This window comes from Mustela nigripes, chromosome 7 (assembly GCF_022355385.1).
Source record: "Mustela nigripes isolate SB6536 chromosome 7, MUSNIG.SB6536, whole genome shotgun sequence".
NCBI lineage: Eukaryota > Metazoa > Chordata > Mammalia > Carnivora > Mustelidae > Mustela > Mustela nigripes.
Genome location: NC_081563.1, coordinates 5,771,048 through 5,789,433, shown reverse-complemented (window position 1 = coordinate 5,789,433; position 18,386 = coordinate 5,771,048). Strand labels below are relative to the sequence as shown.

The following is an 18,386-nucleotide window of genomic DNA, read 5'->3' as shown; positions in this document are numbered from 1 at the left end:
ATAAATGAGTTTGGCAAAGTTGCAAAGATACAAGATCGGGAGACACAATTATATTACTTATATTCCAAATAGTCCAAAAATGAAAGCACAAAAGCAATTCTGTTCATAGTAGCATCAAAAGGTTAAAATACTTTGGAATACATTTAAGAGGAGATCTGCAACCGCACTTGAAAACCGTAAGACATCTCTGCGAGAAATTAAAGGAGATTAAATGGGGCCGCCTGAAGAGCACGTGACTCTTGATCATGGAGTCGTGAGTTCAAACCCCACATTGGGTGTAGAGCTTACTTTAAAAAAAAAAAAAGAGATATTTCATATTCATGGGTTGGAAGGCTTATATTGTTAAGATGACAGTTCTCTCCAAACTGATCTACAGATTTAATGTAATCTCTCACAAAAATTTAAAAAGAAATCGGCAGGCTGATCATACAATGTATATGAAAATACAAAGGACCTTGAATAACAAAAAAAATTTTTGAAAAAGAACAACAAATTCCGTTGTACACTGTGGTAGAGCCACAGTGTATATGTGTATAAAGAAGTTGTATAATATACAACGGTATAAAGAAGTTGTGATAATAGTGTAAGGACGGCCACGTATCTCACTGAAACAAAACCGAGTCTAGAAACAAACCTTTATTTTTTTATAGTCAGTTGGTTTTCAACAAAAGTGCCGTGACCATTCATTTGGGAAGAACGGTCTTTTCCGCAGATGGTGCAGGAACAGTTGAATATGTGAAGAAGTAAAAGGAGACCTTTACCTCACACCATACACAAAAAGCCACTCAGAATGTATCATAGACCTAAACGCAGCACCTAAAACCACAAAACTTGAGAAGAAAATGTAGGAGTACTTTATGACTTTGTTAGGCAAATTCTTAGATACGACCCTCAAAGAATGGCCCCCACAAAAAACTAATGGTACTTCATCAGAATGAAAACGTTTTTTTTCTTCAAAAGACACTTTTAAAACAATAAAAAGTCAAGCCACTGGGAGATAGTATTGGCAACACATATATGTGATTGAGGACTTGATCCATAATATATAAAGAGCCTTTACAACTCAATACTAAGACAACCCAATTTAAAAGTCTGGAGTATGGGCTCTAGTCAGTAAGTACTCGAATATCCGAGTACCTGCTTTGTGCCGCAGTCTGTTCCAGACAAAGACCGATGCTGAGCCTGTTGCCCTGGAGTTAACTGGCATGTGGGGGGAGGCAGAGGGGTGGGTCAACAGATGCAGAAGAGCGAAGTTTTTTCAGAGAGAGATACATGAAGTAACATGATGCTGTTGGGGAGAGTTGACACGCATGAGCCAGCAGTTCACAGAAACGGAGGGAGAGCCCAGGAGTGGCGGGGAGAGGCCCGCGCCCGCCTCTTGGGAGTGTGTGGTGGAGTCAGAGACCGAGAGCGGTCCAGGCTTGCAGTTGCCTGGTGCACAAGGTCACCGGTGCTATGAGGCGAACTCCGAGAGGCAGGCTGGGCCACACTGTAGTTGTGAGTACGGTGGGACCCCACCAGCGAATTTTGAGCAAAAGGATGTACCTTGTCAGACTACATCTCCAGCTGCTGGTGGCTGGCGTTCCAGAAGCTTCCAGAGGGACGGGGAGACCAGACCAGACATGTTGGTGGCTTCGGACCTGGAAGTTACTGTGGAGACAGAGGCGGACACGCCGGGTGGACCGTAGGGGCAGGAGTAATGACTGGATAGAGGATTGGCTGTGGGACAAGACGAAAAGGGAGGACTCGGCTTTTGGAGGCTCGGGCGGCAGGCTGGGCGGGTGCTGTGTGTGAGGTGGAGAAGCTCCGGGCTGGCTGCCCGCCCAGCTCAGCCGCGGGGCTTGATTAGACGCTCAGGGCAGTGAGCACTGGCAGGCAGACGGGCAGTTAGTGATCACGGTGAAAGCTTTTCAAGGCTTGGAATTAGATGAAATCTTTCAAGGAGGAAACTCTCAAAAAGAGAAGGTTGGAGGCCTTGTTCGGGTGACTTTTCTCAAGTACCAGCCAGAAGAGGTCAAGCCAGCATTCCAACCTGGGTCATTCTGAACTCTGGAATCAACTTCTGTGTTTTCTTGAGACCCCCTCATTTAAAAACTTGGCCATTTCTTCTCAGTTTCTATAGGCAGAAAAAGCTAGAAGATGCTGGAGTTCAGGGCACCTGAGCGGCTCAGTTTGCTAAGTGTCTCTCTTCATGACGGATTCCTGGGATCGAGGCCCACATCGGGCTCCCTTCTTTTCCCCCTCCTTCTGCCCCTCCTCCTGCTTCTCCTTGTTTGCTCTTTTTCTCTCTGTCAAGTAAATAAATAAAATCTAAAAAAAAAAAAAAAACCTCAAAACCGTTGGAGTTCTTTTTACTTTTCCTTAGAAATCCTTCACACTCTCTTTCACATTCTCTCCCGTAGTTAGGGATGTCTTTCCTTGGGCTGTGTAACCGTCCTGTGACTTCCAGAATTCCTTTTTCCTATAACCCATCATAATCATTGATTAGTCTTTATTATTCTCCACATAACTATTTCATCCTACTACTTCTTTGCTCAAAAACCTTGGAACGCCTATAGGAGAACACCCAAAATACTCACATTCAAGAAATCCATGCCCTTCAGAATACTTGGAACCTTACTTTACCAACTAAGCTTATATTCTGTTGTTTCTCCCAGTTTTTGCTAGATAGGTGTCACTCTGCCTTCGGTGTGGTGTACTGACTCTTGGCTCACCACAACTTCCCTCAACTGGGAAGCACCATCTTCTCTGTCATTCTGGTTCTGTGTTTGGGGCCTACATAGACATTGTCATCCTGGGAGGAGCCTTCCAGTCCTTTTCTGGCCTGTGGGGATCTTTCACACTAATTCTGTTGTGCTCCGTATTCATCTTCTCAGTACCATTCACTCACATGCTCATGTCCCACCCAACAGAGCTGAAGAGAAAGTCTTCTCTTCCTTAAGCTCCTCAAGGAGCTCAGTGTCGTGGAGGATGTGGACAGCTAAGAAACCAGTTTTTACGAAGTGTGATAAAGCTTTTCTAAACGGAGCCCCGTGGGTATATTAAGACAGAAGTGACTGGTGTTCATAGCTAATCCCACGAAACCCAGCCCTGTTTCTCACAATGGGCTCTCACACATTGTGACAACATCCCTGACTTCATGGCAGGTTCTTGAACTGGAGGACTTGTATCTTTCAGTTCCTCTATGAAAGGCAAGTGTATTGAGTCAAAATGACTTCTTCGGGAGCCAACTCTAGGAAAAGATAAGACATGTGATCTTTAAATGTGAAGAATGGCTGTTGTGTATCTTTAAAGAGGGTGTGTTTATAAACGTGGTAATAGTGGAAGGAGCTTTTGAACTTGGTTCTTAGACCACATGGCTAGGTAGTTGATCACCTGTAGGTTATTTGAGGATAAATTCAGCTGTTATTTAGGGGTGTCTGGGTGGCTCGGTGGGGTAAAGCCTCTGCCTTCAGCTCAGGTCATGGTCTCAGGGTCCTGGGATCGAGCCCCGCATTGGACTCTCTGCTCAGCAAGGAACCTGCCTCCTCCCTCTCTCTCTGCCTGCCTCTCTGCCTACTTGTGATCTCTGTCTGTCAAATAAATTTTTTAAAAATCTTAAAAAAAAAAAAAAAAACACCTTATTTATTTATTTATTTATTTATGATTTTATTTATTTATTTGTCAGAAAGAGAAAGAGCAGGGGGGGGGGGGGTGGCGGGGGGGGGGGGGGCGGCCCCCTCCCCGGGGGGGGGGCCCCCCCCCCCCCCCCCCCCCCACCGATGCAGGACTTGATCCCGTGACTCTGGGGTCATGACCTGAGCCACCCGGTGTCCCTAAACTGTTAATTGTAATACTTCAGCAGAAACATCTCAAAATGTGTTATTGAGTGCAAGTAAAAAAAAAAAAGAGAGAGAGAGAGACCAGTTTCACATTTATTAAAAGTCCTTTAAATGTATAGCTGGATTATTAGAATAAATAATACGGGCAATTATCAAAAAGATTTTAGAAACCCGACATTCTGATAATGGTCTTAAGACGAAATTTTGCGACTACCAGTAGTTCGTACAAATTAGACACACGCGTTTCCCTGAAGCTCCACTGAAGTGGTAGGAAGCTGTCCGAGGCATCAAGTCCAAGACAGAGGTGTCAGGACAGCTGAAGCCCCAGGTGTACACAGAGGACGGTGCTGTCGAGGGGCCTGCCTGTCCTGCCCATCCGGGGATCATTCCAGGAGAGCGGCTCTGTGAGCCTGCACACAGCTCCACTGCGATGAGCATGTCGTTCCCTTAAACTCTGGAACTCTGTGTGCATATGACGTTCTTTTTTTTTTCTCCTTTTTTTATTAGCATATGACGTTCTTATAAATAGGGACGAAGGAGGAGGTGAGCCCCTTCGGGATGTTGATTTAACTTTCAGAAACTGTTGCATAGAAAAGCAATTCTGCATGTCTCCATCCACAGAAAAACGGCCACATGAAAACAGACTCAATTAATCATAATGTTTTTAAATAGAAAATGTGGATAATTTTTAAGCAGTGATCTTTCCAAGTCTCTGCTCCTATAAATTATTTATTGAGTACTTTTCAGTCTGCACTTCCCATTAGTGCCATCTTTAGAGTTAAATCTAATGCATCACCAATATTTAATTTTTAGTTCTTAGCTTATGTTTATTGCTGAGATAAAAAATAAAAAGGCTAGCTAGATTGGGTGAATTGTAGTTATTTAATTTGAAATGGTATTTTCTATAAGTGGAAATGTGTTAATTGTGGCTAGAAATTTGGGGATCAATTTTGAGAGAAATGGATTTGATCCGTGGGCTTGGAGAATTACTTACTTACAGGTGTCTGTTTAAACTGAGTGGAGTCTCTCTTCAAAATTACCCAATAACCCATGGGCTTCAGGATCATATGACACCAGCAGAGGTGAAGTTTGGAGATACCAGTTTGAATAAAATTAATCCTTGACTTAAAGGCTTTTGTGACCCACTGGCAGTTTTAACCTGAGCTTGCTTCTGTCAGCATCACGTTTCCAGCCGGCAGTGCCAAGGAGACAGAGGAAGAGGACCCGACCAGATCAGGGATGGTTTAGCAGCAAGCAGTTTGTACAAGAACAAACTGATATTTAAAGTGACATGGAGCCCTAGCTCACCAAATTAATTAATGCAAAAACAGCACCAGTGGAAAATCATGACCGACTAGAGACAACACTGGTGGTGACAAACTTGTCCTTCCCCCATCACTGGAATTTCTGTGATCTGCCTGTGCGCACGTGTGATGGGTGCTTTGAGTGAAGATGGAATGGGAGAGGTGGGCTGTGGGGATCGGAATCACAAAGATGCATCCAAAGTGACTTAAGTTTTTTGGGGCTAAGCAAGGGCATGAGAGATGGAGCTGTTTACCAGGACGGAGAAGACCATGGAGAAAGCGGTTTTGGTGGGATCAGGACTTCTGCTTGGAACATGTCAGGTTCCAGATGCTTACTAGCTAGGCAACACCTAGTGATGTTAAGTAGCTTGCTGGTTGTTTGAGTTTGTTTGATTAGTAGGCGTAACTAGGCTGGAGCTTGAGACCCTGGAAACTGTCAGTATACAGACATATGTGAAATCACATGGTGGGGAGACATCCTCATGGAAATCTGTCACTGAAGAAGAAAACCAAACCCGAGCCTCAGGATGAGGAGAAATACACAAAAGAGACCATATACAATGTGTTTGTTTCCAAAATAAGTTTAATCAACTTTAGATAGAATTTACCTAAAACAAAATAAACCACCAGTTCAGTTCCAGTGTTATTAACATGGGACAAATGCATAAACCGTGTAACCACCATGCAGATCAAGATAGAAAACATTTTTACTCATGCCCTGAAGTTCCTTCCTTTCCCTGTGTAATCAGTCCAGCTCTGTCTCCAGCAGCCAGTGATCTGCTTTCTGTCACTAGAGATTAGTTTTGCCTGTTTTAGAATTTTGTATAAATGGAACTCTACAGTATGTCATCTTTTGCGTTTGCCACCCGCCACCCATTTTTTAAAAACTCCACTTAATGTTTTAAAATTTGTCCATGCGTGTTTATCAACAGACTGTTCCTTTGCTGCTGGGTGGTTTTCCCAGAAAACCACCATAATTTATGTATCCTTTTACCTGTTTATTAATGCACTTTTGGATTGTTTCAGAATTGGGGCTAATATGAGTAAAAATTCTAAAATATTTTGTACAAGTCTTTTTTACAAGTCTTTGATGGATAGGTGTTTTCTTTTCTTTCTTTTTTTTTAAGATTTTATTTGTTTATTTGAGAGAGAATGAGTGATAGAGAGCATGAGAGAGGAGAAGGTCAGAGGGAGAAGCAGACTCCCCATGGAGCTGGGAGCCCGATGCGGGACTCGATCCTGGAAGTCTGGGATCATGACCCGAGCCAATGGCAGTTGCTCAACCAACTGAGCCGTTCAGGCGCCCTGGATAGATGTTTTCATTTCTCCTGCATGTGTATAGCAGAATAATTTGGGGGACTTAGGGTGAAGGCATTTTTAATTGTGTAAGAAACTGCCAAACTTTTCCAAAGTGATTATATGGATTTTCATTCCCCCGGTGAATATTGTTATAAGTAATAATTATATCAGGATGCTTTTGGCTGCAGAGAGCAGAAATCCCAGCCCGCGGTGGCACAGCAGTGTGAACAGTATAGAAAGATTCACCTTTCAAAGCAAGAAGTCATGAGGCAAGGCAGCTCGTGTTGGCTAAGTCAGCAACTCAGTCTTAATGAGGGCATCATAAAGCTTACTTAACTTTTCTATTTTGCCATGCTAGCATGTTGGCTTTGTCCATAGGCTAACTCCTTTCATAAGCTAAAAGTGGCTGCCGCGCTTACAGACATGCCAGTAGGCAAGGTCGTACTCCAAGAAAGGAGCAAAGCCTTTCCGGAAGCTCTGTGTCAGGTTTCATAGACCAGACCCAAGTTTTATGCCTACCCATAACCCAGGCAGTTGCAAGAGGGTCAAGATCACGGTTGATTGAGTTCGAGTTGTCAGGATTCCTGGGTGTCGCCTTTTTTAAGTAACTCTTGTACTGTCACAGGTAGGAAGAATAAAAAGTGACAGGGCCATTCTTTACATCTAGGTCTATTCTGTCTGGAGTTTATTTGCACGTGTATTTTTCTGTTTAAAGGCACTCTGTGAAAATCAGATGTTGAGCCTGGCCCTTGTGATCACACCAGGCACATGTGTGCTGGCTCGTCCGTCTGCTTTCCTCTGCTCATCAGCAGAGGGCAAAGTCAAAGGTGTGCCCCATCACCTTGCCCTGTGATCTCACTTAAAAGAAAACAACAGAAGTTGAATGTGCTTTGCCATTAGATCGGAATGTGTTTCAGTTGCAGAAAATGGGGGGGGGGTCACCCCCTGGGATTCTTGCTGGATTAGGTTGTTCAGAGCGGAAGCAACAGCTCATTGGGTCATTAAAGAATCGGGATTCTTCTCTTGCTCCGCGGTGCTCTCCGAGCCTGTTTCACCACCCGCAGTGACAAGATGGTTGCTCCAACAAGCACTAGATCTGCTTTCTGGGCAGAAAGAATTCAAAAGTGTGAAAAGCCACACCAGCTGTCTCTTCCCTTTTTTGTTTTCAGGAAAACTATCCAGCACCATACATTAGAAATACGTTGTGAGCCACAGATGTAATTCGCAATTTTCCAACACTGGCAGTTTCAAAAGGAAAAAAGAATACATTTTATTTTATCCAATACAGCCAAAATAGTATCATTCCAAAGTATAGTCGGTATAAAAATTCTTAAAGAGAGCTCTTAAATTCTTTGTGAAGCCTTCAAAAAGCAGAGCGGATCGTGCAGCTGTAGCCGTCTCCACGCAGACTAGCCCCAGTCCAGGTGCCCTGTGACCACCTGCAGCCCGGCCGCGGTGCGCCGCGGAGTGTTAGTGACTCCTGGGCTTTCTGGGGAAACGAGATGTGTAAGTTCACATACACAAACTTGCTACACATTTTACTAATACAGTGAATAGGTTGTTAATGATTCATAATAAAATATACAACACTCCTCATTGTAAATTCCACGGAGCCGCTGATTCTTGCAGCATTCTTCCGCTGACTTCTGCCCAGCTCTCAGCTGCTCAACCCCCATGCGGCAAGATCGGACTAGACAGAAGTACTTGGTTGCCATCCGGTTCAGTGAGGACGCTGCTTATGTCGTGGGCAAACAAACGCAGTTAATACGGATGTCGGCTGTCATTTCTGTTTATGTGAGTGAATACGGTGAAAATCGGACGAGGAGGATGTAGGTCGGAGCTCCACTTGACTGTCCACGTGTGAGCGACTTCTTTGCTGCCTCAGTAATAGCTTTTGCGTAATGGGAGTCTATTTCCTCTTTCTTTCTTGTTCACAATACAATGGCTGTAGTCATGACGCCCTTTTAAAAGTTGAATATGCTTTTCTAGCATTTTCTTCATTTTCCCCCCATCCTTTGTTCAACATTTTAACTATAATTCAGATCCATCAAATTTCCCATGAATATGTTAGGCCTCGAGGGTCATTACAGCTGTTGCAGCCATTCAGCAATGCTGCCGTGGACACACCTACACAAATGGACATGAGTGTGGCCAAGGAAAATGTCATTTACGAAACCAGGCAGTGAGCGCGGTTTGGTCTACAGCCTTTAGTTTGCTGATCTTGGTTTAAACGATTGATCGCAAAGGTTTATAGTGTTTGCCCATTTTTATAGTGTAAATGCTACTGCCCCTGTAGCCTTGAAGTGACTCACTTGAAGTCCCTCAATGGGGGTTGGGAAGAAATGCTCAGTAGCTCACCGTTCTAGATATTTCCATCACGCAGGTGCAGGGCATGCGAATAGAATTGAGGATGATAAGAAGGAAGGAATTGAGACGTGATGAGTTTTGAATATTTAATGCCTTTGTAATACTGTTTATTTAGTTTATAATAATGGCTGTGTTTAAATACCAATTGACAAAAATTCTTAAACTATCAGCTTTCATGAGCTCGTGTGAACCAGATCTAGAACACTCTTTCCAGTGGAGACTATATTGGATAGCACAGATCTCAGTCTTTTCCAGAACGTCAGCAGAATACATGTCACAGACAAGATCTGTGTATCATGGGGCATGCCTGGGTGGCTCAGTGGGTTAAGCCTCTGCCTTTGGCTCAGGTCATGATCCCGGGGTCCTAGGATGGAGTCCCACATCGGGCTCCCTGCTCATCAGGGAGTCTGCTTCTCTCCCTCCCTCTGCCTGCTGCTCTCCCTGCTTGTGTGCTCGTGCTTTCTCTCTCTCTCTCTGTCAAATAAATGAATTATATCTTTAAAAAAAAAAAAGAAAGAAAGATCTGTGTATCATGCCACTCTAAGTGCAAGAGGCTGGGCATTGAACATTTAGCCTTGTGGCCTCTAGAGTAGAGGAAAGCAGGGGTCAATGGAGACAGAAATGCACATGGAGTGAGTCACCAACACTCTACAGTTGTGTTCTGCCACACAATTGTGTCTACTACAGTTGTGTTCTAGAACTTCTTCAGTGATATACCAGTATGTTTTTATATACACACAAATGTGTATAGGGTTTTTTAGTACCTAAAACGGGATTATTCTTTAGTTCACTTCACTGATCTTTATTGTGTGTGTGCATATATGGATGTCTCCTTACTCACCGTTACTGAATTCCATAGTGGGGCTTTCTGTTTATTTTATTATTTCCATTTATTTTAACAATATCGTATTGGAGACATGTATTTGGTTCTCTGCATATCATTAGTGCTTTAATAAGTAATTTTTAAAAAGATTTTATTTATTTATTAGACAGACAGAGATCACAAGTAGGCAGAGAGGCAGGCAGGGGGAGGGGTGAAGCAGACTCCCCACTGAGCAGAGAGCCCGAAGCGGGGCTTGATCCCAGGACCCCGGGATCATAACCCGAGCTGAAGGCAGAGGCTTTAACCCACTGAGCCACCCAGGTGCCCCAGTAATTTTGTTTTTTAAAATAGACTCCACAAAGTGAAATTGGCAGTCAAAGAATCTGTACAAATTGTGATGTATACTGCAAAATCACTCATCAAAAACAGAAAAGGGGCTGTTTAAAATTTCATCCCACCAATGCCTGTTTGAGAATGCCTGTTTTCCCTACCCAAACTGGATAGTGCCTGTTTTTAAACTTTTGCCAGTGATACTGGGCAAGTATTATCATTCTGTTCTATTCTGTTCTATTTAGAGCACTTGACCCAGTGAGAGAATGTGGGTGGGGAAGGGGCAGAAGGAGAGAGAGACTCCCAAGCAGGCCACACACCCAGTGTGGAGCCTGACGCAAGGCTCAGTCTCATGACCCTGAGATAATGACCTGAGCTGAAACCATGAGTTGGATGCTCAACTGACCAAGCCCCCCAGGTGCCCCTAATTCTTTTTTTTTTTTAAGATTTTATTTAATTGAGAGAGAGAAAGCATGAGAGGGGAGGAGTCAGAGGGAGAAGCAGACTTCCCACTGAGCAGGGACCCGATGCAGGACTCCATCCTAGAACTCTAGGATCATGACCTGAGCCAAAGGCATTCGATTAACTGACCAGAGCCATCCAGGTACCCTGGGTGCCCCTAATTCTGATATGCATTTCTGAGTGATTATTATGATTCCCTGATCATTCCTATCTTGAATCTCATTTATTTATTTTTTTAATTTATTATTATTTTTTTGTAACCACTATGCCCAACATGGGGCTCAAACTCAGGACCCTGAGATCGAGAGTCATCTTCTCCTCCAGCCGAGCCAGCCAGGAGCTGCTCATTTATTTTTCTAAATGGACTAACTTTATAATTTTTTTAAACTCTATTACTTACTTGTTCACATTCTCATCCATTTTCACTTGATTTGTTAATTCTTTTCTTGTTGATCTGTGGGATTTTTAAAATTAAAGATATTAATCTATATCTAGTGAACAATTTCTGTTGCTTATTTAATTCTCTGTCATCTGTCCTATAGAAATTTCCAGTGTTTATAGAGTAAATATTTGTCAGACTTTATCTTCATGGCATTTATGACTTTTGTCATGCTTATGAAGATTTTCCCTTGCCAAGATTTTGAGGGTATTTCTCTGTATATTGTTTCGGTACTTTTTGTTGTCCTATTTTTTTTTTTTTTACATTAATGTGGATTTGTGTGTGTGTGTGTGTGTGTGTGTGTGTGTGTGTAGGGTGAACTGGAAATTATTTTTATTTCTGAAAGGAGAACTAACTTTTTAATCTCCTTTCCCTCATTCATCCTTCTCCCACTAATTTCATGTACTAGCTTTATAATAAACAAAAACTTGTGGTTGAACGAGGCCTTTTTTGAACTTTCTTCTCTGTTTGGTTAATCTTTTGATCTGTTTATGAAACAATACTACGTTATAAATCACTGTGACATGTTCTTTTATCTGCTGCAATCGGGCAAGTCTTCCTCCTCGTATGTTTGTTTAGTTTTCCAGAAGACCTTGAGAGTCCGCTGGTCAGATCCCGCTGAAAGTATTGTCAGAATTTTGATTAGGGTCATGATGTTAAATTTAGAAATTAATTTGATAAGAGTGGAGTTTATGTTACTAGAATTTTCAAAATAAGTCTAAAATTAAATTCATCGATACTAACACATATTCTTCTCTCCTACGTCAGCCACTTCCGTATGCTTTCCCCAGGAATCAGTATGTCTCGGGGCTGACCGAGTGCGGGTGTTCTGACAGTTTCCTTTATGCGTGAGGAAAGCGGCCTTTTCTCTCCGTTCGCTGACAGTTCTGGCCCTTTTCTCTCAGTTCGCTGACAGTTCTGGTCCTTCCATGGAAACATCGTTCGTTCTACTACATGCCGTTCTCTGTACTGACGATGCCTGCTTTTCCCTTTGGCTCATCCTCATGATGATAAAGACATAACTAGCCCTTTCATACTGAATCATAACTGCGTTTGTCCAAACAGCGCTAGCCGGTCCGGATATTTTATCGTAAAGCGCGGTCAGCTGTGGGACACCGAGCGCGTCCCGGGGAACGACTTGGGCTCGCGCGGCTGACAAACCACCACACCACACTCGGCGGCGTCACGGCCGCGCGTTGCTGTTTCTCGGGGTCCGTGCGCTGGCGGGGCTCGGCCGGACAGTCTTCGCTCGCGGACGTCGGGAGGCGCCGCTCCGCGTCGGCCGGGACCCGGGCCCGGCGGAAGCGTGACCGTCGGACACACGGAGCTTCCCTGCGGCCGTGAAGTGGGCGGCGCGCCCGGAGGCCCGCGGGGGCTGCCGGCTGGGACCCGCCGACTGCGGCCGGCCTGGTCTGCTCGGGGCGGCGGCCGGGCTGAGCGCGCGGAGGACGAGCGGTTCGAGACGGAACCGCAGGAAGCCGCAGGACGTGTGACCGGGTCTTGCAGGCTCAGGAAGTCGTTTCTGTGACGTTCTGTTGGGAACCAGGGCCTTGTCCAGCGCCTGCCCCGGGGAAGAGGACGGTCCTCCGGCTCCTGCCGGGCGGGGCTGCGTGGCCGCAATCTGAAGACCGTCCTGTGGCCCCCACGGTTTACGTGTGGCCTACGCGACAGGTAGCTCCCCTCCTGAGACCCCCAGGGGGTCGCCTCCGGACGGCCGCAAGCTCGACCCGTCCGTCTGCTCAGCCGAGCCGTTGCTCTGCGGATGAGGCGTCCTCCGTGCGCTCCGCGCGGGAGCCCCAGCGCGCTCGCCGGGCAGGCCTGGGCCCCCTGCGCCCAGTACGCAGCCGTGAGCGGTGAGCGGGTGCTTGCAGGGCCCTTCCGTGAAACGAGGACGGGAGTGCAAGTGTCTTAGCGACCTCTGCAGCAGAGCGATGGGGACGTCCAGCTGGACACCCGCTACCCGTTGCTTGAGGGGTGCCCCGTCTCGTCCCTGCCAGTTGGTCTCTGTGGCTCTTTCTCCACACCCTGGGCTGTCATTCCTTCTATACAAGAAACAGCCAGATTGTGCGGCCGAGCAGCTTTCTTTGCCCGCCACCTACCAGTAGACGACTGGGGACAGAAAGTTGTCTTCAGTTTGAACTGCTGCTCCTTTCCATCCCGTCTTTCTGAAAGGCTCCTGGGAGCTTCCCGTGTCTGTAAATCTCCTGCATTAGACAGAAGCTCCTGCCACGGACCTCTTGTAGACCGTGTCCTTTCACTGTGGTCTGAAAGTGCTGTGTGACAGCACCTTCCAGGTTCTAGAAAACGTTCTTGCCTGGCGGAGAGTCTAAGATGCATATCCTGAAGATTCAGGGAACTGTTGCTTTTCCCGAGAGGTTTTCTAAAGATGTGCCCGTACATCTTCCTGAGAAGTCATTAAAGGTTACTCTTGACTTCGTCTTTACTGTGATTACTTTGTGACTACTTTGTGACTGGAAAGTACAAAGTACTTTCAGTACTTTTGTCCTGAACCCTTTCTATTTTTGTCTAAATTCTGCCGAAAACCTGAATACTGCTCAGTTTTAGCTCATTGCTCTATCTGCATACCTCGCTGTACGCATCTAGAAGGAACCCGCTGGCACTGTTGGCAAACAGTATGTGTTCTGTGTTCCATGTTGGAGTGACCAGCAGTGTTAGCCAGTTTCTGTAGCTTCCAGGGACCGTTTCCTGACTGCCCTTCCGATCTTCACTCGCCGTCTCCTTCGGGCCTTTCCACTTCCCACCCGCACGCAGTCCTCAAGCCCATGCTCTGTGTTCCAGATTTTTATTGTGATCACCAGCTTGTGCTCTGATTCTCCCACTCTGCACAACTGTGGTGGCCTAAAATACATACGTATGTTCTTCCGCTGGTGATTCTGTGGGTTGGGAATTCAGGAAAGGCTCCGCTGGATAGATCGTCTCTTAGGGATAGACATCGGCTTCTTCACTCACGTCTTACGATCTGGTGTCTGTGTCACTCTCTCTCCTACACGGCGTCTCATCCTCCAGAGCCTCTCCGTGGGGTGGTCTCAGGACAGTCGCACTTATATCACGACACCTTCTTTCACGACAGCCAGCTTCCAAAAGGCAAGAAGTAGAAAGTGCCAGGCCAGTTACCGGCTATGCCTGGAACTAGCGAAGCGTTACTTGTGCGGCCATCTACTGCCAAAGGAGCTGGAAGGCCAACCGGGATTCAAATTGGATAGAGAAATAGACTCTTGTTCAAAGGGGGAAGCAGAAGATTGGGTCGTAGAAGAGCCTATGAAAGGGAGACATTGTTGTGGGCATCCTTGGGAAACACAATCAGCCACAGGGTTTTTAGAAATTACATTAAGATTGATTTGTCAGCACTGTGTGTGTGAGTAGGCATGTGTGCTACTTGGCCGGATACATTTATCGGGAGGCTGTCAGCTTTGTACAACACTGGAAAGAGCTCTCCTCCTTTTTTTCCCTCCCTCAGGAATAATTAAACTAGATCGAAATTACCTATTTGTCTAAAGTTAAAAAGATTTCTTTTTAAAAACAGTATTTATTTATTTGAGAGAGAGAAAGTGCATGTGCGTGTGAGTCAGGGGAGGGGCAGAGGGAAAGGGAAAGTGAGAGCGAATCCTCAGGTAGGCTCCCTGCTCAGCAGGGACGTGAGACTGGATCCCAGGACCCTGAGGTCATGACCTGAGCCAAAATGAGGAGTCAGACACTCAACCGACTGAGCCACCCCGCGCCCCGAGTTTTTTTAAAAGATATCTCTCGTGAAACCACCTGACTTGCCTACACAGGAAACTTAAGATTTTTAACTTCCCCAGATACGTTGGGCTTTTCCTGTTGATTTCTTCTCTGTGATCAGTGTGTAGAAAGTCCTCCCCCAATCTGAAAACGTCTGGATGTTTATCCACGTTTCCTGTGTGTCTGCTTCTTCCGTGGTACAGTAGTTCTTCAGACGTCTAGAATGATGCCGGGAACTGTTGAGATGATCGTCCTCCCCGCTCACTTGCACTGTAGCCTTCATGCCACGTGGTCTTGTGTGTTCTAGAGTCTGTTTCTGTTCTCTTCATTCTGATACGTAAAGTCTTCCATACCCTGTGTTTAATTATTGTAACTCTGTCCCAAGCACCTCAAGAATCCGAAAAATCACTAAATGTTCACGCCTCTAAAACATGAGTAAAAGCCACCTGATCCACACTAAGGATGTGTGATTTTAGACTTGAGAACAAGTTTTTAAAATCCTATTAGGAATTTGTTTAATGTGTAATTTAGCCAAATATTTTTGTGCCAAATTGTGTTTTCTAAAAAGAAGGAGGAGTAAATAGAAGAAATACCAATACTCGCAGTTTTATACTTGTGACTGTGACTTGCAAATCTATAATTTGGTCTAGGGAGGTCTTTCAGAAGGAAACAAATAATAAAGGCCCTAATTAGAGGCATCCACCATTGAAGATGGTACAAAATCCACAAATGTAAACTGAAATAGAACTAGTAAAGAGTTTTTACTTTTTACTGAAGAAAGCTATTTGTGGAATAGATCTAGAAATATTTAATTTTTGAACCATTTAAATTTTGAATCCTATGGTTAATAAATTACCTTAAAATGTATTCTTTAACAAAATGAATCTTTTACTTTCACTAATCTAGTTTATTTTTGTTTTCCAGATATTGTTTTGTGTTTGCTTTGGGATACCTCACAGTGTGCCAAATTACTAGAGTCTATATCTTTGATTATGGACAATACTCTGCTGATTTTTCAGGGTAAGAGTAACACTTTTAACTCAGTTGCCTGTTTTTCTCTCTTCTAACTTGTTGGTGAAAGGACAAAATACAGTTGTATTTAGTAGTTCAAATGAAAAGTGATTGACAGACGTTTTAGTTGAAGATTGTTTTATGAATTTAGACTTTTTTTTGAAGATTATTTGAGAGAGAGAGAGTGAGTGAGTGCAGGCACACAAGGGAGCCTGAGCAGGGGTGGGGCAGAGGGAGAGAGAGAGAGAGGGAGAATACCCAGCAGACTCCCCACTGAGTGAGGAGCTTGACATGGGGCTCGATCTTACAACCCAGAGATCATGACCTGAGCAGAAATCAAGAGTTGGATGCTTAACCAAGAGAGCCAACCCAGATGCCCTAAATTTAGATGTTTTCTTCTTGTGAAGTGGTCTTTTATGGTGCTGTATAATCACAAAAAGAACTTGTCCTTTTAAGTTGACATATATATATAATTTCTAAATATGTAGCAATTAAATTTTTCTGTGGCATTGATATTGGAAGCATTCTCTAATTTTATGGAAATTTTTGCCATCAGATGTAACTGTCGAAAACCAGCGCCTTGGAATCTGTCCTTGATTCTCTGTTTCTTTCTTTGTTCTCCTAAGCCTCTTTTGAATTCACCAGCTTCTACATAAGATCTGGTCACTTCTTCTTGGTTCTTAATAGCCCTGGAGACTTTTCTTTGGACCAAAGGTCCTTGGCCTAGCCTTGTCTTCTGAATTTCCTGGAGAAGACACTTGAGTGTATATTTTACTTGTACGCATTTCACTTTTATGGAATGTTCTACATTCTTATGTCTAGTATTCCACTGAGCCATGGAAATAACTTCTGCCTTTTGTTCCTTCAAAAGGCAGGTAGTTCCTCTGTGGTACTCGTTGTCCTGTAACAAAACTGATTAAATGTCTGCTTCAAGGTAAATGTAGTCCAAGTCCCTAAAGACTAACTTGCTCACCATCTTTATAAAAGGACCTCTGCTAAGGATAAGCAAAGTAGAAAAAATAAAGTATATCATGGGATCGATGAAAAAGAGTAAATTCAACAGTAGGAATAGACCAAAGTTGTATGACCTTAGAGAAAAATTACTGCTATGAAACGAGAATTTTAGAAGTTGAAATTTCTTTTCTCCTTCATGGGATTCAAGTAGATTTTACTTTTTAAAACCGATTTCTTGCATACAAAAGAACAAACAAAACCAAGCCCAAACGAACCAATTAAATACACTAAAAAAACTAGTTAAATTAGTGATATGTTGAGTAGAATAAGGAAATATACCTGGAATTCAGAAAAGGAGAAGAGATGCTGGTGATTTAGTGTATAAGTAATAGATATTATAGAAAAAGAGCTAATGGGCTGTATCAGTGAATATGTTGAGCCACTGAAAGTCTTTGGAATTTGAAGACGTAAGCCAGGTTGCATGTTGTCGTTGGGTATAATGCAAGTAGGAGCTAGTTGTGAATACTTAAAAGAGTCAGGGTCACCTAGTTTAAGCCTCTGGGAGCCGTTACCTTGGTGGTCTCATTCATCGGGGTCTCCTTAGTGCTTAGCACATGGTGGCATTAAATAGACACTTCCTGAATCAGTAATAGTAATACCTTAGTAAAGAAGAATGTAGAAAATACAGTGAGAAGAATGGGGGGGGGGGCGGGGAATAATAAATACAATGTGAGCAAAGCTCTGTGATCTAAGAGAGAAATTTATAGCTTCAGTGTTCGCCTTATAATGAATTTAGAAATGAATGAAGCATTTAGAATGAAATAAAAGCAAAAAGCATCCTCCTGACAAATTGAGTTTATGCATGTAGATCACAGAAATGTTAGCTCTAGCAACTGGAGGTAAGACTGTAAAGTTAGGAATTTCCCATTTGCCTTCTCGAGTGCTCGGACGCTGCACCTGCGTGCCGGGGCGCAAAGCAGGCCTGGCTCTGCCACCACTGCTCTGTCTCTCTAGCTTATATTTTGGGATCCCACATTCTACTTCATTTAAAAAATACCATGCTGCTTGTATTTTTAAATGGCCAGATTGACAAAGTAATCCAATGTCGCCAAATTGAGGTCATGAATGCAGTTGGCGTGAGTACAGATTGGCACGATGCCGTGTTCGCTGGGCCCTCACCACCCCTCCTCTGATTTGATCCTGGCTGTTACCTTTCTTCTTTCTCTCACCTGATGTTCTAAACTCTGGTTCACTACGCCTCTCTAGCTGGGGATAGGCTCCCTGCTGTTTAAGCAACAGCCCAATTTCAGTGACTCGGCGTGATAATGATAAACGTTTATTTCTCAGTCACGTGGCAGTCCTCTAAAGAGGGACCCTTTGCTTCCCGCACTGATTTAGGGAAGGTTCTTTCCCAGGGCTTCACCTCCCCTCGCATCCCTGGAATCCTCCCGATGACGCTGACAGAGGTGCTGTGCATGAGCAGATGAGGGCAGGCCTCCTCACCACTGCTGCCGGCATCCTACTGGAAGGGACCGCTTACGTGACCCACAAATTAGAGGGTAGTTTGCAGTAAGAGCCAAAGGCAGGTTTAAAATAGCTTTTTCTATGACATGGCTTGAAATATTTTGCTAAAATTTAAAATTTCATCTCAGTATTTAAATGTCATTTAAAATGTTTAAGTATGTGGGAGAAAAACAACAGAGCACGTTAAAGATGGATAGGCTGATAGCAGACTCCCAGTTTAATGTGTAATGTGTGTCCCCGAGGAGGAAGCATTTGACCATCGGCAGTAGACTGATACAGATGGGGCAGAGACAAATTAGCTGAAGGAGGCC

The 18,386-nt window shown here is 44.2% G+C and overlaps 1 protein-coding gene across 2 annotated transcripts in view; it reads left to right on the top strand.

Moving 5' to 3' along the window:
* Positions 1–18,386, top strand: part of MBOAT2 (membrane bound O-acyltransferase domain containing 2) — a 120,369-nt gene that overhangs the window by 66,690 nt on the left and 35,293 nt on the right. Inside the window, exon 4 of one of the 2 annotated variants that reach the window (XM_059405120.1) lies at positions 15,511–15,606. The exons of the other annotated variant lie outside the window; for it this stretch is intronic. Within the exon in view, the coding sequence (XP_059261103.1) occupies positions 15,511–15,606 (96 nt within the window). The remainder of the gene's footprint in view (positions 1–15,510; positions 15,607–18,386) is intronic. 2 annotated transcript variants of the gene reach the window in all.